The sequence below is a fragment of the Nerophis ophidion genome, linkage group LG12 (assembly GCF_033978795.1).
Source record: "Nerophis ophidion isolate RoL-2023_Sa linkage group LG12, RoL_Noph_v1.0, whole genome shotgun sequence".
NCBI lineage: Eukaryota > Metazoa > Chordata > Actinopteri > Syngnathiformes > Syngnathidae > Nerophis > Nerophis ophidion.
Genome location: NC_084622.1, coordinates 20,062,761 through 20,088,875, shown reverse-complemented (window position 1 = coordinate 20,088,875; position 26,115 = coordinate 20,062,761). Strand labels below are relative to the sequence as shown.

General features: G+C 43.9%; 1 protein-coding gene across 1 annotated transcript in view; it reads right to left on the bottom strand.

Moving 5' to 3' along the window:
- Window positions 1–26,115, bottom strand: part of LOC133563099 (PDZ domain-containing RING finger protein 4-like) — an 83,387-nt gene that overhangs the window by 17,360 nt on the left and 39,912 nt on the right. The window contains exons 2-3 of the mRNA XM_061917046.1: window positions 13,402–13,625; window positions 8,661–8,763 (exon numbers count right to left, since the gene is read on the bottom strand). Of these exons, the coding sequence (XP_061773030.1) occupies window positions 8,661–8,763; window positions 13,402–13,625 (327 nt within the window). The remainder of the gene's footprint in view (window positions 1–8,660; window positions 8,764–13,401; window positions 13,626–26,115) is intronic.

Below are 26,115 nucleotides of genomic sequence, written 5' to 3'. Positions count from 1 at the left end.
TTGCTCCTCTCTGAGCTGCAACCTTATCGTGGTAGAGGAGTTTGCGTGTCCCAATGATCCTAGGAGCTATGTTGTCCGGGGGCATAAAGCCCCCTGGTAGGCTCTCCCAAGGCAAACAGGTTCTAGGTGAGGGATCAGACAAAGAGCAGCTCGAAGACCTTTATGAAGAAGAAAAAGCATGGACCCAGATTTCCCTCGCCCGGACGTGGGTCACCGGGGCCCCCCTCTGGAGCCAGGCCCGGAGGTGGGGCACGATGGCGAGCGCCTGGTGGCCGGGCCTGTTCCCATGGGGCCCGGCCGGGCACAGCCCGAAGAGGCAACGTGGGTCACCCCTCCAATGGGCTTACCACCCATAGCAGGGGCCATAGAAGTCGGGTGCAATGTGAGCTGGGCGGCAGCCGAAGGCAGGGCACTTGGCGGTCCGATCCTCGGCTACAGAAACTAGCTCTTGGGACGTGGAACGTCACTTCACTGGGGGGGAAAGAGCCTGAGCTAGTGCGCGAAGTCGAGAAATTCCGGCTGGATATAGTCGGACTCACTTCGACGCACAGCAAGGGCTCTGGAACCACTTCTCTCGAGAGGGATTGGACCCTCTTCCACTCTGAGGCTATGGGCTGGGGTGGCAATTCTTGTTTCTCCCCGGCTCAAAGCCTGTACGTTGGAGTTCAACCCGGTGGACGAAAGGGTAGACTCCCTCCGCCTTCGGGTGGGGGGACGGGTCCTGACTGTTGTTTGTGCTTACGCACCAAACAGCAGTTCAGAGTACCCACCCTTTTTGGAAACACTTGAGGGAATACTGGAAAGTGCTCCCTCGGGTGATTCCCTTGTTCTACTGGGAGACTTCAACGTTCACGTTGGCAACGACAGTGAAACCTGGAGAGGCGTGATTGGGAAGAATGGCCGCCCGGATCTGAACCCGAGTGGTGTTTTGTTATTGGACTTTTGTGCTCGTCACAGTTTGTCCATAACAAACACCATGTTCAAACATAAGGGTGTCCATATGTGCACTTGGCACCACAACATCCTAGGCCGCAGTTCCATGATCGACTTTTTAGTTGTGTCATCGGATTTGCGGCCTTATGTTTTGGACACTCGAGCGAAGAGAGGGGCGGAGCTTTCTACCGATCACCACATGGTGGGGAGTTGGCTGCGATGGTGGGGGAAGATGCCGGACAGACCTGGCAGGCCCAAACGCATTATGAGGGTCTGTTGGGAACGTCTGGCAGAGTCTCCTGTCAGACAAAGTTTCAATTCCCACCTCCGGAAGAATTTTGAACATGTCACGAGGGAGGTGCTGGACATTGAGTCCGAGTGGACCATGTTCCGCACTTCTATTGTCGAGGCGGCAGATCGGAGCTGTGGCCGCAAGGTAGTTGGTGCCTGTCGGGGCGGAAATCCTAAAACCCCTTGATGGACACCAGCGGTGAGGGATGCCGTCAAGCTGAAGAAGTAGTCCTATCGGGTCCTTTCGGCTCATAGGACTCCGGAGGCAGTGGACAGGTCCCGACAGGCCAAGCGGTGTGCAGCTTCAGCGGTCGCGGAGGCAAAAACTCGGACATGGGAGGAGTTCGGGGAAGCCATGGAAAACGACTTCCGGACGGCTTCGAAGCGATTCTGGACCACCGCCCGCCGCCAAAGGAATGGGAAGCAGTGCACTATCAACACCGTGTATGGTGCGGATGGTGTTCTGCTGACCTCAACTGCGGATGTTGTGGATAGGTGGAAGGAAAACTTCGAAGACCTCCTCAATCCCACCAACAAGTCTTCCTATGAGGAAGCAGTGCCTGGGGAATCTGTGGTGGACTCTCCTATTTCTGGGGCTGAGGTCGCTGAGGTAGTTAAAAAGCTCCTCGGTGGCAAGGCCCCAGGGGTGGACGAGATCCGCCTGGAGTTCCTTAAGGCTCTGGATGCTGTGGGGCTGTCTTGGTTGACAAGACTTTGCAGCATCGCGTGGACATCGGGGGCGGTACCTCTGGATTGGCAGACCGGGGTGGTGGTTCCTCTCTTTAAGAAGGGGGACCGGAGGGTGTGTTCCAACTATCGTGGGATCACACTCCTCAGCCTTCCCGGTAAGGATTAATCAGGTGTACTGGAGAGGAGGCTACGCCGGATAGTCGAACCTCGGATTCAGGAGGAACAGTGTGGTTTTCGTCCTGGTCGTGGTTCTGTGGACCAGCTCTATACTCTCGGCAGGGTTCTTGAAGTTGCATGGGAGTTTGCCCAACCAGTCTACATGTGCTTTATGGACTTGGAGAAGGCATTCGACCGTGTCCCTCGGGAAGTCCTGTGGGGAGTGCTCAGAGAGTATGGGGTATCGGACTGTCTTATTGTGGCGGTCCGCTCCCTGTACGATCAGTGCCAGAGCTTGGTCCGCATTGCCGGCAGTAAGTCGAACACATTTCCAGTGAGGGTTGGACTCCGCCAAGGCTGTCCTTTGTCACCGATTCTGTTCATAACTTTTATGGACAGAATTTCTAGGCGCAGTCAAGGCGTTGAGGGGTTCCGGTTTGGTAACCGCAGGATTAGGTCTCTGCTTTTTGCAGATGATGTGGTCCTGATGGCTTCATCTGACCGGGATCTTCAGCTCTCGCTGGATCGGTTCGCAGCCGAGTGTGAAGCGACCGGAATGAGAATCAGCACCTCCAAGTCCGAGTCCATGGTTCTCGCCCGGAAAAGGGTGGAATGCCATCTCCGGGTTGGGGAGGAGACCCTGCCCCAAGTGGAGGAGTTCAAGTACCTAGGAGTCTTGTTCACGAGTGAGGGAAGAGTGGATCAAGAGATCGACAGGCGGATCGGTGGGGCGTCTTCAGTAATGCGGACGTTGTACCGATCCGTTGTGGTGAAGAAGGAGCTGAGCCGGAAGGCAAAGCTCTCAATTTACCGGTCGATCTACGTTCCCATCCTCACCTATGGTCATGAGCTTTGGGTCAAAACCGAAAGGATAAGATCACGGGTACAAGCGGCCGAAATTAGTTTCCTCCGCCGTGTGGCGGGGCTCTCCATTAGAGATAGGGTGAGAAGCTCTGCCATCCGGGAGGAACTCAAAGTAAAGCCGCTGCTCCTTCACATCGAGAGGAGCCAGATGAGGTGGTTCGGGCATCTGGTCAGGATGCCACCCGAACGCCTCCCTAGGGAGGTGTTTAGGGCATTTCCAACCGGTAAGAGGCTACGGGGAAGACCCAGGACACGTTGGGAAGACTATGTCTCCCGGCTGGCCTGGGAACGCCTCGGGATCCCCCGGGACGAGCTAGACGAAGTGGCTGGGGAGAGGGAAGTCTGGGTTTCCCATCTTAGGCTGTTGCCCCCGCGACCCGACCTCGGATAAGCGGAAGATGATGGATGGATGGATGGATAGTTCCTGTTTGCACTTCCTTGTTTGTTTTGTCACCATGGCGACTCATTAGTTTTCACCTGTCTCACGCACCTGTTCTAATGAGGAGACTACTATTCAAGCCTGACACTGCCAGTTAGTCTGCCTGGCGACATTCTTCTTTTCATGCTCTGTTCTTGCTACTTTTCATGCCATAGATTCATGCCCTGTTTTGACTTTTCTCTCCATAGATCCTGCTGCTCCTTTCATGCCACAGTCAGTGTTAGTTCTTGGTTTCCCTTAGCTAAGTCATGCCTTTGCCTTGAGCGCTTTTCTTGTAGCCTTTATAGTCAAGATTAAACCATGTTTTTTACCTGCAAGCCTTGCCAGTCTTGTCCAATTGCATCCCAGGATAACCATCCTTGCAGCAAGCTGCGCCCCCCCGTCATGACAATACTGAATACAATTAGAAGAAAATAAGTACAATAAATAAATAAGGAAAAAAGTAAATAAAATAATAAATAAATACAATATATATATATATATATATATATATATATATATATATATTTATATATATATATTTATATATATATATATATATATATATATACAGTATGTATATAACATAATAATACATATCAATAATAATTAAATGGGTTGTACTTGTATAGCGCTTTTCTACCTTCAAGGTACTCAAAGCGCTTTGACATTACTTCCACATTTACCCATTCACAAACACATTCACACACTGATGGAGGGAGCTGCCATGCAAGGCGCCAACCAGCACCCATCAGGAGCAAGGGTGAAGTGTCTTGCTCAGGACACAACGGACGTGACGAGGTTGGTACTAGGTTGGATTTGAACCAGGGACCCTCGGGTTGCGCACGGCCACTCTCCCACTGTGCCACGCCATCCCCTCTAATGATAATAGTATATATATATAAATAACATAACAATAATGATGTCTGTAGAACTGGAATTGATAGACAAATTAGACAGGGTGGCTAAAGTAGGTCCTGGCGGCTCAGTAGAATGTAGCTAAGATGATAAGATGATGTAATTGACAAATCTTTTTGCAAAATTATTTTCAGTCTTGAAGGCAATCTGGGTGTTTGTCACGTGGGGGTCGCATCTTTATGCACGATCGTTCCTCCAATGCAACACGGACACTCCCGACGAAAACGTGAGGGTAGGATAGGATTTATTATTAATAAATAATACACGGTACCGAATAGACAGAAACAAACAAAAGAAAAGCGTGCTTAAGGCAACAACTTAGCACAGAGTCTAGGACAGGAATACATAAACGTGACTGTTGCTTACCGCAAACAAGGAAGCCAGGACGAGTGATCAAAAAGGCAGGCTTAAATAGTGTCTCTTGATTGGACACAGGTGTGTCCCAGACAACAGAGGTAGGTTTCTCTTGATTGGACACAGGTGTGTCCCAGACAACAGAGGTAGGTGTCTCTTGATTAGTGCAGGTGTGTCCCAGACAACAGAGGCAGGTGTCTCTTGATTAGTGCAGGTGTGTCCCAGACAACAGAGGCAGGTGTCTCTTGATTAGTGCAGGTGTGTCCCAGACAACAGAGGCAGGTGTCTCTTGATTAGACACAGGTGTGTCCCAGACAACAGAGACAGGTGTCTCTTGATTAGACACAGGTGTGTCCCCGACAACAGAGACAGGTGTCTCTTGATTAGACACAGGTGTGTCCCAAACAACAGAGGCAGGTGTCTCTTGGTTAGACACAGGTGTGTCTCAGACAACAGAGACAGGTGTCTCTTGATTAGACACAGGTGTGTCCCAAACAACAGAGGCAGGTGTCTCTTGGTTAGACACAGGTGTGTCTCAGACAACAGAGGCAGGTGTCTCTTGATTAGACACAGGTGTGTCCCAAACAACAGAGGCAGGTGTCTCTTGGTTAGACACAGGTGTGTCTCAGACAACAGAGGCAGGTGTCTCTTGATTAGACACAGGTGTGTCCCAGACAACAGAGACAGGTGTCTTTTGATTAGACACAGGTGTGTCCCAAACAACAGAGGCAGGTGTCTCTTGATTAGACGCAGGTGTGTCCCAGACAACAGAGGCAGGTGAAAATCATAAGTAACCATAGTGACAAAACAAACAAGGAAGTGCAACCAGGAACTAAAGAAGTCCAAAACTAACAGAACATAACTAAACTAAACATGATCCGGACCACCAATCATGACAATGTTATTGATGAAACTGGACCCGCCCACGCAGCGCATGCCCTCTACTGGCTAGGAGGCTCATGTTCTTGCTAACTACAATTACACTGATTAATAAAGAGGGTGGTTTTCATTGATTGATTGATTGATTGATTGATTGATTGATTGAAACTTGTATTAGTAGATTGCACAGTACAGTACATATTCCCTACAATTGACCACTAAATGGTAACACCCCAATACGTTTTTCAACTTGTTTAATTAATTAATTGTAAAGTACAATATGGAGATATTTGGACTTCAAAACTAACAATAAAAACGTCAATTCTACCGGTTAATAAAGAGTGTGTGAAGTACAATATGGAGGTTTTTTTACTTCAAAACATAACAGTAAAAACTACATTTGTACTAGTTAATAAAGAGTGTACAATATGGAGGTATTAGGACTTCAATGCTAACGATAAATGTGACACTTTAAAGAAGGTGTTTGTTGGAATAATTATGTATATATTATCTTCATAACTTTATGCTTAAGAGCCGTTGATATAAATTATTGTCAATTGTGCTGAAGTGGTATTTTTGTATCTATGCAAGCTGGCAATCCAAAAGATGTTTTTATAAGTGTTGTGTCCAGATCCGGCCTGCTGATAGCCAAGGTTAAACACCGCCGTGACACAGACAGAGCAGAGACAAGGCCCAACACCGCCGTGATACAGACAGAGCAGAGACAAGGCCAAACACTGCCGTGACACAGACAGAGCAGATACAAGGCGATATTCCCTGCGTCACCTACTTTTTATTTACAGTATTCTATAATCATACATTGTGTCTAACTGGAGTTGTGGAGATTACCCCCTTCCCTCAGCAACAGCTTCAGTTATGTAACAGGGCTTTCCAAATAAATAGAGGAGGCGCGCGGGCTTGACTTTTAAAATGTAATTTGGATCTGTAACTAGAATACAGCCCGAAACACGTGTCTCCTCATGAGCTAAATTGAACTGTGTCTCTGCATGATTCCTTGCTTCTTGTGTGATTAATAGATGTCATCAGTGTTGGAAGCTGACAGTGTTTTACATCTCTCCTGCTTGTCGGCTCCCAGACCGTAGTACAGGAGCACAGAGCAGACCTTCCCTTCAGGGTCCATGTTTTCATCGGGTTAACACACTTCACTTTACAACGGGTCTGCTAAGATCCGCCTGCCGCTCAGAATTCTAAGCTGCCCATTTGTGTCCATCTGGTTGCTTTACTGGGATTCACAGTGGAAGAGGGGTTTGTGCGTCTGCCTCATAGTACGAAGGTCCTGCAGTCCTGGGTTCGAATCCAGGCTCGGGATCTTTCCTGCAGTCCTGGGTTCGAATCCAGGCTCGGGATCTTTCTGTGTGGAGTTTGCATGTTCTCCCCGTGAATGCGTGGGTTCCCTCCGGGTACTCCGGCTTCCTCCCACTTCCAAAAGACATGCACCTGGGGATAGGTTGATTGGCAACACTAAATTGGCCCTAGTGTGTGAATGTGAGTGTGAATGTTGTCTGTCTATCTGTGTTGGCCCTGCGATGAGGTGGCGACTTGTCCAGGGTGTACCCCGCCTTCCGCCCGATTGTAGCTGAGATAGGCGCCAGCGCCCCCCGCGACCCCGAAAGGGGAATAAGCGGTAGAAAATGGATGGATGGGTGGTTGCTTTACTATTCGTTTTGCAGGACACAACTGGACATATTCATCACTCTGCTACCTCTCCCTCTCACTCACTCACTGACGTCACTCAGCCAACACACACACACACACACACACACACACACACACACACACACACACACACACACACACACACACACACACACACACACACACACACACACACAAACACACTGTAGTCAATTAACCAGCTCCCCTGCTGTGCACATGTACATACATAACATGTACATACGGAAAGTGTAGATACATAATATGGAGACACATAACATGTAGATTTGTAACATGTAGATATGTATCATATAGAAACATAACATTTAGCTACGTAACATGAAAACACATGACATGTAGATACGTAGCATGTAGATACATAACATGTAGATACGTAACATATAGATACGTAACATATAGATACATAACATGTAGATACGTAACATGTAGATACATAACATGTAGATCATAACATGTAGATACGTAACATGTAGATACATAACATGTAGATACATAACATGTAGATACACAACATGTAGATACCTAACATGTAGATACCTAACATGTAGATACCTAACATGTAGATACATAACATGTAGATACCTAACATGTAGATACATAACATGTAGATACCTAACATGTAGATACATAACATGTAGATACCTAACATGTAGATACATAACATGTAGATACAAACATGTAGATACGTAAGATGTAGATTGATAGACGCGCACACAGCTGCTTGGCTTGATGCCAGATATTAGTGGAGTTTAGACCGCCAGTCAAGCATCAAGTAATGCAAGTGGAATGACAATTTTGTAAGAAAGTCCCACAATCTTTAACAGATGTGTGTTTAACTTGCTACATGACGTATCTGTTGTGTACATTTATCCATAGTTTTGTTTTTAGAACAAAATGATAATTGTATTTTTCTTAAAGCACAGACCAGGAGTGCAAAGCTTCAATCAGGACTAATTGAATATAATGTCAGTAAGACTTCCTGTAGTATTCTAAAGTCGTCTTGACTATGGCAGACTACATGAAATATGGAAACATGCAAATTGTTCTTTGAGTGCAACAAGAAAAACAAATTGTGTTTAAAGCCTATTCATTTATCTTTTAGCCTTGTCAGATTGTTCTTTGATTGTAGTGTTCTGTTCAAATAAAGCCAATATTGCCATTTGTCCTAGTTCCCTTTATTTGGAAAAAGTATGAGTATACATTTGGGTAGCGGTGGTAAATTATTGGCATGGGGGTTTCATTTAGTAAAAGTAGGACGGTAGTTCATAGGTCCTGCGCTTTTTGCTATTTCAAATGAAACATCTCAACTTGTTCCATGAATCCAAAGTCCGTAATACCACTTTCAAGCTGAAGAGGCAAGAAGCTGAAAAGTACGAGGCTATGTTAGCATGCCCCCTGCTGGCCAGGAGGGCCATGCATTCGCCAGCCTTGAAGCACAGCGCTGACATAGCTGGATTCTTACCTCGTACTCCAACTCTTCCGTCCTTTCGCCGTCAAGCGGAACGGGCGAGAGGTAGTCGGTCCCTGGGTAGTAATCCTGCTCCAGGGTGTGCAGGGAGTGGCAGCTGTGCAGGGAGGCAGAGCAACACAAAGTTAGCAAAGCATCCTGGGGTTCAAACGCCGTCCTCCCCCTTTTGTCCGGGTGGCAGTATGCGGGCCAATAATGAGGGCTTTCACTACAGTTTGAGTGCGTGTGATAAAAGTAATAATAAGGAACTCATCCCCTGCTCTTGACTGACAGGCCCCCATTCTAGCATGACGGCATTGGGCAGCAGCATCAGGACCACAGCCATTGAAAAACTAGAAACATAAGGACTTCTGGCAGCAGGTGCTCACAACATGATTACACGTGACAAACATTTGTCGTATCTATAAAATCAGCAGCATGTTGAATTGTGCACAGATGAAGAGGAGGAAAATGAGAGTTTTATGGGGCGCGTTGATTACATTTGGGTGAGGCCGCAGGCTGTAAGTGGCCCGCTCCAATGTGTTGCCCACTTTTTTTACGAGCCCATTTGCTTTAATCACCCAGTAAACCTTGGATGAGACTAAATGGGCCTTCTTGCAATAATGGCCGACAAGGTCCTGTGGGGAATTTTCTACATTGGTGTGTCAATAATTCTCTGCTTTATACCAACTGCGGCGCAAGGAGTGATTCATGCTGTTTATATAAGGGGACAAAACACCGGCAAAGTTCTGCTATTAAAAGTCTGTGAAAAACAATGATGTTGCAGACAAACTAAAACGCTAAAGCAGTCTCACTCCCAGGAGGTGGAGCCTACTTGCCCTCTTTCTGCTTTGTGAAGTGAAAGGAAGCAAAACAAAAACAGGAAATAATGACTGCCATTGCTTTTCTTGTTTTTTCTGCAAGGAAACCTCTTGTTGATGATCCTTTTATGTACACATCTTGACCTCATTTATTTGGCTCCATCTTTACCTCTGTGCAGGGCTAGAAGGGATGATGTTGCTGAGGAAAGTGTTTGGCACAAACTACAAAGTCTTTGTTTAAAGTAGCAGCATGTTGACTTTTTATGCTAAATTGTCTTTCATTGTGTCCATTAAACATATCCAATTGTGTTCACACCACAAACTACATGAAAATACCATCTAAACATCACAAAATTCCACAAATTCAGTCCGTCATTTTAAATATTCCGTTCCCAATATCTTCTTCCATTTGTGCAGATTTGGAGTTGGATGATGTCAGGCTTCTGCACTGGGAGCAGATCATCAGATCAGTCCTAAATCTATGAAACATGCATGTGCTGTGTGTCACTCACAACCCTTTCAGTACACAAGAACACACATGCTTGGCTTTTTGATGCATTCTAAATGATAAATAAATATCCAACCATTGAGTCAACCTCTCATTATATTTCTAAAAACATCCAGAGAGCCAACAATTCTCCATTTATATTTCGTGACCTGAAAAGTAAGCAAATATGAGTGATATTGTTATTATAAGACGGACTTTGTTAGCGGCGTGTTGATAGCAGTGAGCTAAAGCTCGCTTATACTGCTACTGTTGACACCTGAGTCCACAGCTGCTTTTGCATGCTCTCAAACTTGCTAAAAGTCAATTCTAGATTATAATTCTTGCATCTCTCACAAATGTGACCATGGTCTGACAGGCTGGTCCACTTCCACAAAACCCATTCCTTCCTTTTTAAAGGCCTGCTGAAATGAGATTTTCTTATTTAAAAGAGGATTGCAGGTCCATTCTATGTGTCGTACTTGATCATTTTGCGATATTTTTGCTGAAAGGATTTTGTAAAGAACATCGACGATAAAGTTCTCAACTTTTGGTCGCTAATAAAAAAGCCTTGCCTGTACCGGAAGTAGCAGACGATGTGCGCGTGACGTCACGGGTTGTGGAGCTCCTCACATCTGAACATTGTTTATAACCATGGCCACCAGCAGCGAGAGCGATTCGGACCGAGAAAGCGACGATTTCCCCATTAATTTGAGCGAGGATGAAAGATTCGTGGATGAGGAAATTTAGAGTGAAGGACTAGAACAAAAAAGGCAATTGCAGTGGGAGCGATTCAGATGTTTTTAGACACATTTACTAGGATAATTCTGGGAAATCCCTTATCTGCCTATTGTGTTGCTAGTGTTTTAGTGAGTTAAATAGTACCTAAAAGTCAGAGGGGTGTGGCCACGGGTGTGTTGATGCCAGAGTCTCTGAGGGAAGTCCCAAAGCTGCAGCAGGACAGAAGCTCAGCTGATCTCCCGTAAGAGTGGACTTATTACCACAAATTTCTCACTGAAAACTGCCGGTTGACATGTAGTCGGGATCTATGTTCGCTTGACCACTCTGATCCATAGTAAAGCTTCACCTCCGGGAATTTTAAACAAGGAAACACGGGCTGTGTTCGTGTGGCTAAAGGCTAAAGCTTCCCACCTCCATCTTTCTACTTTGACTTCTCCATTATTAATTGAACAAATTGCAAAAGATTCAGCAACACAGATGTCCAGAATACCGTTTAATTATGCGGTTAAAGCAGACTACTTATAGCAAGGATCGGGCTGGAAAATAATGTCCGCTACAACCCGAGACGTCAAATGCACGCATCATCATAGGAGTCATCATACCACCACGTTTTCAACACATCGCAAAAAATCTAAAATTACAATTTAGTAAACTAAAAAGGCCGTATTGGCATGTGTTGCAATGTTAATATTTCATCATTGATATTTAAACTATCAGACTGCGTGGTCGCTAGTAGTGGCTTTCAGTAGGCGTTTAACCCTTCCTGAGAATTGGGATTGATTCTTCATCTAAACGGGATTAGGTGAGTTTCCTGTCAGTCGGCATCCCAGTGAGAGTGGAAATAGTACAGTAAGTCTTTGTTTTCTTATGGTTTGTTATTGTCAGTTTCTATGTTTAGCACCTAGCAATGCTGCTAGTGCTATAGTGTCACCACGAAACTGCATTCATCACTCAGCTTCTAAAATGTATTAATCATCCTCTTTGTGTTCAGGCTCAAAAATATAAGGTTCTGGATCATAATCTCACAAATTTCGCTTGATTAGCATTGTTGTTGATGGGGAAGGGATCTTTGGCACAACGTCATGGCTCTGGACTCTCTGTCAGATTGATACTATTTTGATCATATCTATTCATCCCCACTGTGATGAGGTGGCGACTTGTATTCATCCCCACTGTGATGAGGTGGCGACTTGTCCAGCGTGTACCCCGCCTTCTGCCCGATTGTAGCTGAAATAGGCACCTGCGCCCCCCGCGACCCCAAAGGGAATAAGCGGTGGGAAATGGATGGACATTCATCCGCAAACGTAAGTGGTTAGTTGTCATAAATCCGATATATATGATGAGAGTAGTAAGGCCACTGCTATGTTAAGATTGGGTGTCATTCATAGATTGTGATTCCTAAACTTTTTCGAGAGGAATAAAAAGTTGCATATTTTTTAGCAGGGGTGTAAAACGTACTGCCCGCCAACAGGTTTAATCCCGCCCTCGGTCCGCAAGATGAGTTTGTTAAGTATAAAAATGAGCCGTCATTTTTCCTGAAAAAAACTGCTGTTCCAAATAAATCCACTGGATGTGGCAATAGCAATTCTGTGAGGCAAACAAACAGTTTACAGCGGGGGCCAAGCAAGAGGTACACGCTAAAGTCCTCCTCCTAACGCTAAATGACATGTAAAACCTGCAGATTTGCGTCCTCTGCTTGGAAGGCATCGTGCTTTGGCTCCCTCCTTTCTTCAAAGAGAGAAAAGTAGAAGTCACTTAACCCTCTTGACCAGTGATTGAAACTTTTATTAGTAGATTACACAGTTCAGTACATATTCCCTACAATTGACCACTAAATGGTAACACCCCAATAAGTTTTGAAACTTGTTTAAGTCGGGGTCCACCTTCATCAATTCATGGTGTCCGTGCATAGGCGCCGATCCCCTGGGTGCTTCGGGGCCGGAGCAACCACGTGGGATTCTTTCTCACCACCAAGAAAAAACTGCACATGCTCAGGCCAACTTCTACACTACCCATCTTAAGACCACCCCCATGACACTTAAGATGCTAGTCAATGCAGCATAATGGAGGTGAGGATTCACAATGTTTTTGAAAATTCACAACTGGCATCTAGCTTATGAGCTGGGAAATGAAAACCGATTAGCCATAGGGCAGTGGCATTAACCAATGGCAATGGTGATCATGTACTTTGGCCACATCCGCAGGAATAATAGTTTTAGATTTAGTGGTATGATATATAAGTACTTCAACACCCAATAGAAAAGAATAACAATCTCCCTGTTCCTTATCCTATTTCCTGAAGCTTGAATCAAATCCCCATAAGCTTGTGAGCGTGTTTGTTCTCGGGCCAAAGGAAATAGACGGAGTGAAGTCCTCCACTCGCTTAGTCTCTCTGGGTGGAGGCGGGACCATTAGCATACACGCAGAGGGAAGGTGGGTTTCAAAATAAAGGTGAAGCAAGGTGGTAAAAATCACCCGTATCACCGCAATATCCAAACATTTGTTCTTTGTCCAACTCGGGACATTTGACGGAAGTTTCATGAAGAGCACCCGTAACTATTTGAGCGATGTTGCTAACTAACTGACAGACAAACCCTGCGGCTCACATGACCTTGGGGCCATGACAAGGGACCAAATGCTGACATTGTCTTTGAGAGAAGAAGAAGAAGAAGAAGAAGAAGAAGAAGAGAGACTGAAGGAGGACACCAACCTGTCGGACAGCAGGAAGGGACAGACATCAGGCACGGGAGGCGTGGAAGGCCGCAGCTTGGCCAGCGCCCTGATGTGTTCAAAGGTGATGTCGGTCTGCGTGCAAGCATCCACCACACGGATTTCCTGAGGCGGGCCGCCGGGGGTCCGCCGGATGACCTGAACCACCACGGCGGGCCGGAAGGTCTCCTCATGGCTGGACTTGGACAGCTCCTTGCCGTTGACCTGAGGAGGAGCCAGACTTCCGTTAGAAGGACTTGAAGGGAAAAGCAGCATGAAGCAAGACTTTCAAACCCTCCGTTGTCATGAAAGGAGCGGAATATTCCGGCAGATTGCAAGGTATTTGCGGTGCAGCTGGCACGGATACAAGGAAGTGGTTGCTCTATTTAGCAGCAGTCATTTCCCTGCAAGAGACCTCCACACGCTGATCATTTAGATAAAGGGCACAAAGTGCTGGAATCACGCTTTATACACTCGCTACTTTAATGAGGTGGCTTTTTTGGCTTGTATAGGAAACTCCGATGAAATATTCAAGATGAGTCTAATTAACACACTTCCTTGTGGTCTCCATGATACGTACAAGATACAGGATATCCTCTCCAAAAGTAGCAGAATGTATATTTTCAAAATATACATTGTTAATATATATCGTGAACAAGACTATCCACGGTTCCACCTTGAAGTAAATTAAATTTGGCGCTGCCACAATATTTTTGTTACCACCACACCTTGTAAGTAAGGATTGTTTCAGCCGGCTTGCCGCTTTCACACTCCAGGGTTTCCCCTTCATGTCATTGAATGTGGCTCTTTTATTTTTATTACTGCCACACCTGGTAAATAAAGGCTTTGTTTTACTTGAAGACAAATTAAAATAATATAACATATTGTAGCACCCAGAAGAAATCACACAAAGTCAGACACTATTTTTAACTTTTGTTACCAATCTTATGATAAACAACGGTACAATTCCAACAAGTTTTATCTCCGCTGAAAACACTTTTGTCTCCTTCAATCTTCGCTTCCTTGGACACACAACAACGCTTCCTCATTCTCCACCGATCACCTTTCAGGCACGGACGGTGTGTTTGTAAACATGGGAAAAACGGACATCAAATCCAAAGCACAGGAACATAAAACATTAACATTAGCTGGTCGTTACAGTATGAATTGATGTATACAGTATAGCCTATTATTCTTGCACTATTAACAAGTGATGCACCAAAAACTCGACCACCGAAAAAAGATTTTGATCATCGAACACTGCGCTACTGAAACCAGATGTAAACGAAACACACACCATTGTCTGGAGCCTCGTCAGCATGTCTGTGATGTGGATGTGATTTTTATTTATATTACAGATGTACCCGCGGAGAGTCATCTACAAAACGTGCAAATATGAAGAGGACATTGGCAACTTTTAAAAAGAGAAAGTGAAAGTAGAGCACCAGTGCCAAACAAGTTTGACGTCATGCTAGCTTCAGCCTCTTCAGTCGGGGACATGGAGGGACAGAAGTAGTCTTTAAACACCAGTATATTCTATAAAAACTCCAGAAGAAGCTGCTAGATATGTTGCTAGTTATTTTCAATTTTAAAAAGTCTTTAAAAGTCAACAATGTACAGTGTAAAAAAAGAAGCGACACTTGAAAATATGGCAAAACGCTGAAAAGATGTTACTACTAATTCAGAATTACACATTTGTTTGAAAAGTATGTATACATTACTTGAGCCTTTTCAAAGAAAATCATATCATCATAGCAAATTATGCAAATTACTCGATGAGGTCATTGTGACCACGCCCCCACCGCCACAGGATTCTTGGCAGTTTAGGGGAAACCCTGGCATCACTGCTTGTTTTGTGTGTGTTATTTAGTCACTGTTGGAAATAAACTTCATAAACAATAAATAAATTCACCAGTCACATAATTAGATACACCTACACACTCTCAGGTGGACATTACATACACCTACACACTCTCAGGTGGACTTTAGATACACTTACACACTCTCAGGTGGACATTAGATACACCTACACACTCTCAGGTGGACATGAGATCAGGGGCATCACTAGACCTAATACTGTACTGGGGCACACCTGGGGCACAAATAATTCATGTGAGCGTGCAAAGCGCGCAAGCAAAAACATTTTTAGCACTTATTTATCATAAAAAATACATAAATAGTGCTTTAAACTATGAAATCATATCAGATGATGTTGTATGGATCTTTGATTAACCACCTGAAATTAACTAATGCATTTGACCTACTTGTGCACTTTTTTACTCCAGACTTCTAAACTGCTACTGGTAAAAGCAAAAAGGAAGAGCAATGAATCTTTTTAAATATATATTCAGTAATCATCTGCAAATTTAACATCTACAAAAGTAAAACAAAAAATAAAGCACCCCTACATCTCTGGGTTCTTTTATATTATTTAATTTCCATTTATGGCAATGTGGCTTATCCTATTTCAGATACACAAAACTATAAAATATACACAAAACAATAAAGCCACAGTAGTAGAATAAATGAACAACTGTTGTGTGTCTGTTCAGGGAATCATTTTCTGAGAAGTAAACTGTAACGTCTCCTTTTCATTTTTGCAAAGTGGTCAATCACTCTGGACAGACATGGAAATATTACAGTAACTGTTCTACAGTTGACCAGTGGTTCCCAACTGGTGAGTCGTGACATAAAAGTGGATTGTGTGTCATTTTCAGTGAGTCGCAGTCAGATGTGTGCATGAAAAAAAAGAAGTTTAGGGAGAAAAAAATCTAATTGTGGCAACAAAACCAGATATTTTTAGCCATTTTTCTATTGACTATTAGTGAGTTGTTAGCAAAAGACAAACCGACTAACAAGTTGGAGGAGGACTCAGGACAGACATGGAAATATATATTTTTTTAAATCTAAATGGGGCAAAAAAAAATGATATTTTCAGCCATCTTTCTGAAAACAAATACAGAAATGTTACTATTTTTTCTGGAAACAAAAGCAGATGCTTTAGCTGTAGCCATTTTTCTGGTGACAAAACAAGATTATTTTAGTCAAAGTCACACCGATTAACAAGACAAGTCTACTGTGCTATTTTTCTGTGAAATAAACTTGAATGATTTAAAAATGTGGCTCACGACTTGATGATATGGAAAAATGTTTTTCTTCCTGAAGATAAACCATTTGAGAAGCACTCAACTCACACATGTTTACTCCAAATCATCATTGATGCAGAACCAGCAGACAATAACCAACATTATGTTTCATGTTCATTGGAAATTCCCCCGACAGCTCGTACAGCAAATGAATATGTTTGTCTTGATACAAGGAATAACGTTAGCTAACTTAGCATCAACTTAAGACAATGATGTTGCCTAGCTAGCTAGGACTTCACTTACATCTCTCATTCCTCGCTTCTTCTCAGCTGCGGGCCAATAACTTTCTTAAATCCATCTAGGAGTTACAGTTTGAGTCAAATCAAAATCAAAATATTGTAATTAACAAATTGTTGTTGGCTAACGTTACCTACCTCACACAGTGATTCGAATACCCCCTCCCCCCTCTCTCTCTCAACCGAAGTCTCATAGACACGTGAATAAATTACCATATTAAGTAGCCATGTGCTCACTGTTTCGTGGAGTGGATACAGTAGCAATCAATTACCATACTAAGTAGTATGTGCGCTGTTGTCTATGTTATGTAGACTTAAAACTCTGAAGCGTTTTTTTTTATTGGTGAAATTTTTACTGGGGCACTGCAGATCAACAGTGGGGCACGTGCCCCAGTGAAATATGTCTGGCGACGCCCCTGCATGAGATACAACTACACACTCTCAGGTGGACTTTAGATACACTTACACACTCTCAGGTGGACATAAGATACAACTACACACTCTCAGGTGGACATGAGATACAACTACACACTCTCAGGTGGACATGAAATACAACTACACACTCTCAAGTGGACATGAGATACAACTACACACTCTCAGGTGGACATTAGATACACCTACACACTCTCAGGTGGACATGAGATACAACTACACACTCTCAGGTGGACTTTAGATACACCTACACACTCTCAGGTGGACATGAGATACAACTACACACTCTCAGGTGGACATGAGATACAACTACACACTCTCAGGTGGACTTTAGATACACTTACACACTCTCAGGTGGACATGAGATACACCTACACACTCTCAGGTGGACATGAGATACAACTACACACTCTCAGGTGGACATGAGATACAACTACACGCTCTCAGGTGGACATGAGATACAACTACACACTCTCAGGTGGACATGAGATACAACTACACACTCTCAGGTGGACATGAGATACAACTACACGCTCTCAGGTGGACATGAGATACAACTACACGCTCTCAGGTGGACATGAGATACAACTACACGCTCTCAGGTGGACATGAGATACAACTACACTCTCAGGTGGACTTTAGATACAAGTACACACTCAGGTGGACATGAGATACAACTACACGCTCTCAGGTGGACATGTGATACAACTACGCACTCTCAGGTGGACATGAGATACAACTACACACTCTCAGGTGGACATGAGATACAACTACACGCTCTCAGGTGGACATGAGATACAACTACACGCTCTCAGGTGGACATGAGATACAACTACACACTCTCAGTTGGACATGAGATACAACTACACGCTCTCAGGTGGACATGAGATACAACTACACACTCTCAGGTGGACATGAGATACAACTACACACTCTCAGGTGGACATGAGATACAACTACACTCTCAGATGGACATTAGATACAACTACACACTCTCAGGTGGACATGAGATACAACTACACTCTCAGGTGGACATGAGATACAACTACACTCTCAGATGGACATGAGATACAACTACACACTCTCAGGTGGACATGAGATACAACTACACTCTCAGGTGGACACAAAGCTGCATAAAAACATCATTTATCTCACAGCATGTTGTGTGCATGTTATTATGCAAATGCTGTGGTTAGAAAAAACAAGACTTGATCCAACATTTTCTTGTGCTTGCTCCAATGAAGTAGTGATGTCGCCATGGCGCCATATTGTTTAGCGGCTAATCTAACTTGTACTTAATGGTGTAGAATGTCACGGGCAGGGAAGCATTTCTCTGATGGACATCAGAGCAAGCGGTAGAGCATGAAACCAACAGAAACATTAACACGCAAGATAGCTGAGAGGAGGGACCTGCACTACAAATGCCCATATATGTACGTCCATCCATCTGTGACATCACAAATAATCCAAAAAGACTGCATAAGACAGCGTTCAGAGGCTTTCAAAAGCTGACGGCTAAATACATGAACCTTATGATTTGACTCTTAAATTTTATAAGTCTTAAAAGACACAATCCATCATATTTTATAGTTCTACCAAAGCCAAACATTCTTAATATAGATCAGCGATACGGGCGTGTAAAATGTCCGCCAAGATACTTTTAAACATTTCATTTCTCTTTTGTGCTATGGGAAATCTGAAGACATCCACCAGCTCATACTGGAGAGACAAGGATGATCTTTTGTAAAGCTCCTACTCATTCTCAACTCCCTCAGCTCCAACGTGACCTTTACTTGTAGTTACGTCACCACCACTCCATGTGAACTACATCAAGTTTACTTGTAGTTACGTTACCACCATTCCATGTGGACTACATCAAGTTTACTTGTAGTTACGTCACCACCACTCCATGTGGACTACATCAAGTTTACTTGTAGTTACGTCACCACCACTCCATGTGGACTACATCAAGTTTACTTGTAGTTACGTCACCACCACTCCATGTGGACTACATCAAGTTTACTTGTAGTTACGTCACCACCACTCCATGTGGACTACATCAAGTTTACAAGTAGTTACAGCACCACCACTCCATGTGGACTACATCATGTTTACTTGTAGTTCCATCACCACCACTCCATGTGGACTACATCAAGTTTACTTGTAGTTACGTCACCACCACTCCATGTGGACTACATCAAGTTTACTTGTAGTTACATCACCACCACTCCATGTGGACTACAGCAAGTTTACTTGTAGTTACATCACCACCACTCCATGTGGACTACATCAAGCAAATAAACATCCTTATTTACTAATACTTTTTTTTAAGCTGTTCCAAACTCTACTGTATGTACATGATGATGTATATTTATTATTCTACTCTATGTGCATGATGATGTATATTTATTACTCTACTGTATGTACATGATGATGTATATGTATTACTCTTCTGTATGCACATGACGATGGATGGTTATTACTCTACTGTATGTACATGATGTATATTTCCAACAACAATATATGATATTACTCTACTGTATGTACATGATGTATATTTCCAACAACAATACATGATATTACTCTACTGTATGTACATGATGTATATTTCCAACAACATTACATTCCACTGGTCTACTGTAGTCCTTCATCCTGCTGCTGGCAACCAAGGAGCAGATAAAGGAGGATGCCAAGAGTGGAGGACAGTCCTGCAGAAAATTGCTGACATTGCCCAGCTGGAACCCTCTGGAGAACTTCCTTGTGGCTCCAAGAGCAGATGGAGTATTTCATCCTCAATGAACAGGAACATGTTAAGTGGACTTAGGTCCTGCACGAGTGGATCCACTCTGGTGGATCCCCCAGATGGGAAGGATTTCCAGAAGCAAGGCTGGAGAGTCCAGCAAACATGGCTGAACATGCATTTTTTGTCAACTACATCATGAAGAGGGCCGCAGTTTTAAGATCCCAGGGGCCCAGGGGCCAGACATCGTGATGTGGATGTTTTGTCAGAAAATACCTCCACAGGTCACTTTCCTCTAAGACTGCGTTGACTTATTTACAAAGTCAACACATGGTCTTTCACACTGCACAGTCCAGACATTCACTATTCTGACCTCGCTACTCCTTTCCAGCGTGTACAGCCAGTTAACAACATGAAGAAACAAAAGCTCCAGAAGTTTTGTTTGGGATTGATGTCCACTTATTTTTTATTATTTTTCTTCCCCAGTTTAATTCTTTTAAACTTATTTCCTTTTTCAGGTTTGTAAGACTGAATGTGTATTTTACATTAATAAAATACAAGGTTTAGTTTTTTTATATTCACAAAATGAGCTACAAATGTCTACACATATAGAAATGATACAACATTCACACACCAAACATTGCACACACTGCATGTGATATCATAATTAAAGTTAAGGTGTAGCGTTTTTGCCCTCTGCTGGTCTAATTTAGCGCTAAATGTATTAAACAAAGTTTGGGCGTTACTCTCAGACAAAAAACAACACAACAACAAATAGAAAGACATCACAAAGTCAGCAATTTCAATACCAAACGAACTAAAAATATTCATACACAAATAATATTGACTTACAAATGTTTGGTGATGAAAATAACATTTTCTACCATTGTTGCTGCTTGTCTGCATCAATGTGTCCGTCACTTAAAGTCCTACTGAAAGCCACTACTAGCGACCACGCAGTCTGATAGTTTATATATCAATGATGAAATATTAACATTGCAACACATGCCAATACGGCTTTTTTAGTTTACTAAATTGCAATTTTAAATTTCCCAGGAGTTTCGTCTTGGAAACGTTGTTTAATGATGACGTGTACGCAAGACGTCACAAGTTTTTAGGAAGTGTGAGCGCTGCACACACACACAGCTAAAAGTCGTCCGCTTTAACGGCATAATTACACAATATTTTGGACATCTGTGTTGCACACATGCACACATGACAGTGTGACACATATAACTCACTGCCGCCCCCGCAGGGTGGTGGCAGTACTGCACACATGACAGTGTGACACATATAACTCGCTGCCGCCCCCGCAGGGTGGTGGCAGTACTGCACACATGACAGTGTGACACATATGACTCGCTGCTGCTCCTGCAGGACGGTGGCAGTACTGCACATATGACAGTGTGACACATATAACTCGCTGCCGCCCCCGCAGGGTGGTGGCAGTACTGCACACATGACAGTGTGACACATATAACTCACTTCCGCCCCCGCAGGGTGGTGGCAGTACTGCACACATGACACTGTGACACAGTTGATCTGCCGTTTCTTTTCTTTTTCTTCTACGTCCCACTCTCCCTTGTGGGACATAGAAGGAGTCCGATCCGGTGGCCATGTACTGCTTGCCTGTGTATCGGCTGGGGACATATCTGCGCTGCTGATCCGCCTCCGCTTGGGATGGTTTCCTGCTGGCTCCGCTGTGAACGGGACTCTCGCTGCTGTGTTGGATCCGCTTTGGACTGGACTCTCGCGACTGTGTTGGATCCATTATGGATTGAACTTTCACAGTATCATGTTAGACCCGCTCGACATCCATTGCTTTCCTCCTCTCCAAGGTTCTCATAGTCATCATTGTCACCGACGTCCCACTGGGTCATTATTGTCACCGATGTCCCACTAGGTGTGAGTTTTCCTTGCCCTTATGTGGGCCTACCGAGGATGTCGTAGTGGTTTGTGCAGCCCTTTGAGACACTAGTGATTTAGGGCTATATAAGTAAACATTGATTGATTGATTGATATAAATCACTGCCGCCTCCGCAGGGTGGTGGCAGTACTGCACACATGACAGTGTGACACATATGACTCGCTGCTGCTCCCGCAGGATGGTGGCAGTACTGCACACATGACACTGTGACACATGACTCGCTGCTGCCCCCGCAGGGTGGTGGCAGTACTGCACACCTGACAGTGTAACACATATAAATCACTGCCGCCCCCGCAGGGTGGTGGCAGTACTGCACACATGACAGTGTGACACATATGACTCGCTGCTGCTCCCGCAGGATGGTGGCAGTACTGCACACATGACACTGTGACACATATGACTCGCTGCTGCCCCCGCAGGGTGGTGGAAGTACTGCACACATGACAGTGTGACACATATAAATCACTGCCGCCCCCGCAGGGTGGTGTCAGTTCTGCATACTTGATCCACCCTAGTTTTGATTCCCATCATTTTTACCCGCCTTTTTAGGGCTGTCCAAAATAACACGTTGACTATTATTATCTCATTAATCATTGCTGATTAATCACGCCATTAATTATGATTTTTTGAAATGATTTTGTGCATGAATTGAGTTTGAGCACCAACATTGTGGGTTTGATATCAGGTCAGTGCATTATTCTGTCTCCTAAGAGATGATGTACATTCAAGAAAGTCCTTTAAAAAAATACGTATGACATTCTGACGATGAAATGGCATTGGTGTCAAAATATTTTTCAGGTTGATTTAAGTTGTAATTTACTGTGATTAACCATGATTTATCCGAGTTGGAATGTATCTGATGAAAAAGGTTCATCATTTGACAAGACGACTCTTTTTGTTTGTCCCTCGCTCCTACAGTGTCCATTACTATTACATGCACATTTGTTCTGGCCAATTATGCAAATTAGACATCATGTCTCACACGTCTTAAGGATGACGATAGTTTGACCCTGGAACCGACCAATTCTTTTTCCATGGATTCCTAGGGTAAAGCTGTATTTCATTGCTAGAGGCCAAGTGACAGTGAAATAGATCCACTTGATCGGTTGCCATGTCAACATAGCTGGCGTCACAAGGCGCAGCCACTGCCTGTAGCTGGCGTCACAGGGCGCAGCCTCAGCCTGCAGCTGGCGTTACAAGGCGCGGCCTGCAGCTGGTGGTGGATCAGCAATGGAAGTGATTGATGGACTATTCATCAAGGCAAGGCAGCCCCCGGGCGGAAGACTCAGCGAGTCCATTAGCTTTTAATGCTTTATGAATTAACTGCAGATATTACTTGACGGTGTGGAATACTAATGAATTGTTTTCAATTTCAAGGCAATGCTGAAGTAGCAGACCATTGTGGTTTAGTGGGTCAAAGAAGTACCAGAGTGATGTGGTTTAGTGGGTCAAACAAGTAGCAGAGCATTGTGGTTTAGTGGGTCAAAGAACTACCAGAGTGATGTGGTTTAGTGGGTCAAACAAGTAGCAGAGCATTGTGGTTTAGTGGGTCAAAAAGTAGCAGAGCATTGTGGTTTAGTGGGTCAAGAAGTACCAGAGTGGTGTGGTTTAGTGGCTCAAGAAGTAGCAGAGCATTGTGGTTTGGTGGGTCAAAGAAGTAGCAGAGCATTGTGGTTTAGTGGGTCAAAGAAGTAGCAGAGCATTGTGGTTTAGTGGGTCAAAGAAGTACCAGAGTGATGTGGTTTAGGGGGTCAAACAAGTAGCAGAGCATTGTGGTTTAGTGGGTCAAAGAAGTAGCAGAGAATTGTGGTTTAGTGTATCAAAGAAATAGCAGAGTGATGTGGTTTAGTGGGTCAAAAAAATAGCAGAGCATTGTGGTTTAGTGGGTCAAAGAAGTTGCAAAGTGGTGTTATTTGGTGGGTCAAAGAAGTACTAGAGTAGCGTGGTTTAGTGGGTCAAAGAATCAAAGAAGTACTAGAGTGGTGTGGTTTAGTGGGTCAAAGAAGTAGCAGAGCATTGTGGTTTAGTGGGTCAAAGAAGTAGCAGAATATTTTAGGGTATATTTAATGTATTGCTGTTGTAAATATACATCATGTACAGGGTTTCCCGCAGCGCTTTGTTGTTAAGGCGGCTGCCTAAACAACAAAGAACCACCGCCTAAACAAAAGTCTTAACAAACAAAAAAAGTCTTAACAAGCTGCTCTGCTTAGTTCTGTGTCTGCCTCTTTCAGTATGTCTCAGCACCCAGCATTGTCCCACCCACACAACCATCTGATTGGTTACACGCAGAGTGGTAACAGCCAATGTGTTACGGACAGCAAAGCCATGTCTGTTACCATGAATTGATGAAGGTGGACCCCGACTTAAACAAGTTGACAAACTTTTTGGGCTGTTACCATTTAGTGATAAATTGTACGGAATATGTACTGAACTGTGCAATCTACTAATTAGAGTTTCACGCAATCAATCAATCAATCAATCAATCAATCAATCAATCAATCAATCAATCAATCAATCAATCAATCAATCAATCAATCCGTCTGTCTGCAAGAAAGACAAGCAGTATTGACTCACGGTTAAAACCTAAGTTATTTCACTTGACCTTTTTCTGTGTTGATTGAGTTGTGTTGAAGAAGCAATACAGGACATTATCTTTAATGAAAAGTTTCTGTCTGTGATAGTTGATTGTGACGGGTCTCCAGCCGTCCTCGTGTGGGTTGCAGTGCCGATCGATCCAAGACGCATCGTAACAGGTTTGACTCTAATTTATTATTTCAACAATCATGTTTTCTTGCCCGTCTGTCGCGCCAATTTCTAGCGCGCTGGCTCTTCCTGCTCTTGGAGATATATATCGTACATTGCCATTAAGCAAATGGAGCTGAAAACACAACCAAAAGTTGTCGGCTTCTTCATGCGAGGAAGCCGGCCTACTTCACCACATTCTGTAGTCTATTGCCCCCCAGGCTGTTATGGCAGCGACGAGGTGGAGACGTGATGGCAACAGGCCGAGTTACACCGATCTTTACAAACACCCACCCACTTCCCCGGCCCCCTCCCGCTGGAGAGTCACCACCTTAACTAACACATTTTCTGGGGGAAACACTGATGTACATACAATAGAGTAAAATAATGTATTGTTGTTGTAAATATACATCATGTACATACAGTAGAGTAAAATAATGTGTTGTTGTTGTAAATAATAATTATAAATATATATATTAGAGACGCGCGGTTTGCTGTCTCATCCGCGGAGTACGCGGATAAACCGCGGGTCGGGCGGGTGACATGACGAAAAAATAGATTTTAAATAGTTTCGGGGGGGTGGCGGTTGAACCATTCGGAAATATTTTATATACATGGTTCAAGGATTGGCAACCTTTACCACTCAAAGAGCCATTTTGACCTGTGTCACAAAATAAAGAAGACAGTAGGAGCCTGAAACTTTCTCGCGAATATCTGCTGGCGGTCACCCAGTAAACAAGTATTAGGGCGTGCTATGAAGCCATTGCCTTTGACACCTTCTACAACATGTACAAACAGCTTGCCAGTCCAGCAACATGTTGTATGTGGCTTCCGCAGATCTACGCACACGACTGCAAGGCATACTGGGTGATACAGAGTACACTGATGGTTAGATTAGATTAGATTAGATTAGATAGTACTTTATTTATTCCGCCAGGAGAGTTCCTTCAGGAAAATTACAATTTTCAGCACAAGGTTGTGATATAAACAATTTTAACACTCTTACTAATATGAGCCATGCTGTGAAGCCACACCAAACAAGAATGACAAACACATTTCGGGAGACCATCCTCAAAGTAACACAACATAAACGCAACACAACAAATACCCAGAATCCTTTGCATCCATGACTATTCCTGACTATATTATACACCCCGCTAGCACCTAACCCCCCACACCCTGTGCGTCGGTAAGGTGGGCGGGGTTGGGGGCGCCGGGTTGTAAAATATAGTCAGGAAGAGTCATGCCCAGTCATTTCTACAACTCTTATTTTTTTGTAATGTAGTGATTGGAACACATATTTGTTGCTCACAGAAAACATTCATGAAGTTTGCTTCTTTTATGAATTTATTATGGCTTACATGTCCCTTGGCAAGTTTCACTGCAATAAGGCGCTTTTGTTAGCCATCCACAAGCTTCTGCTTACATTATTGACCACTCCTCTTGACAAAATTGGTGCAGTTCAGCCAAATGCTTTTTCTGACATGGACTT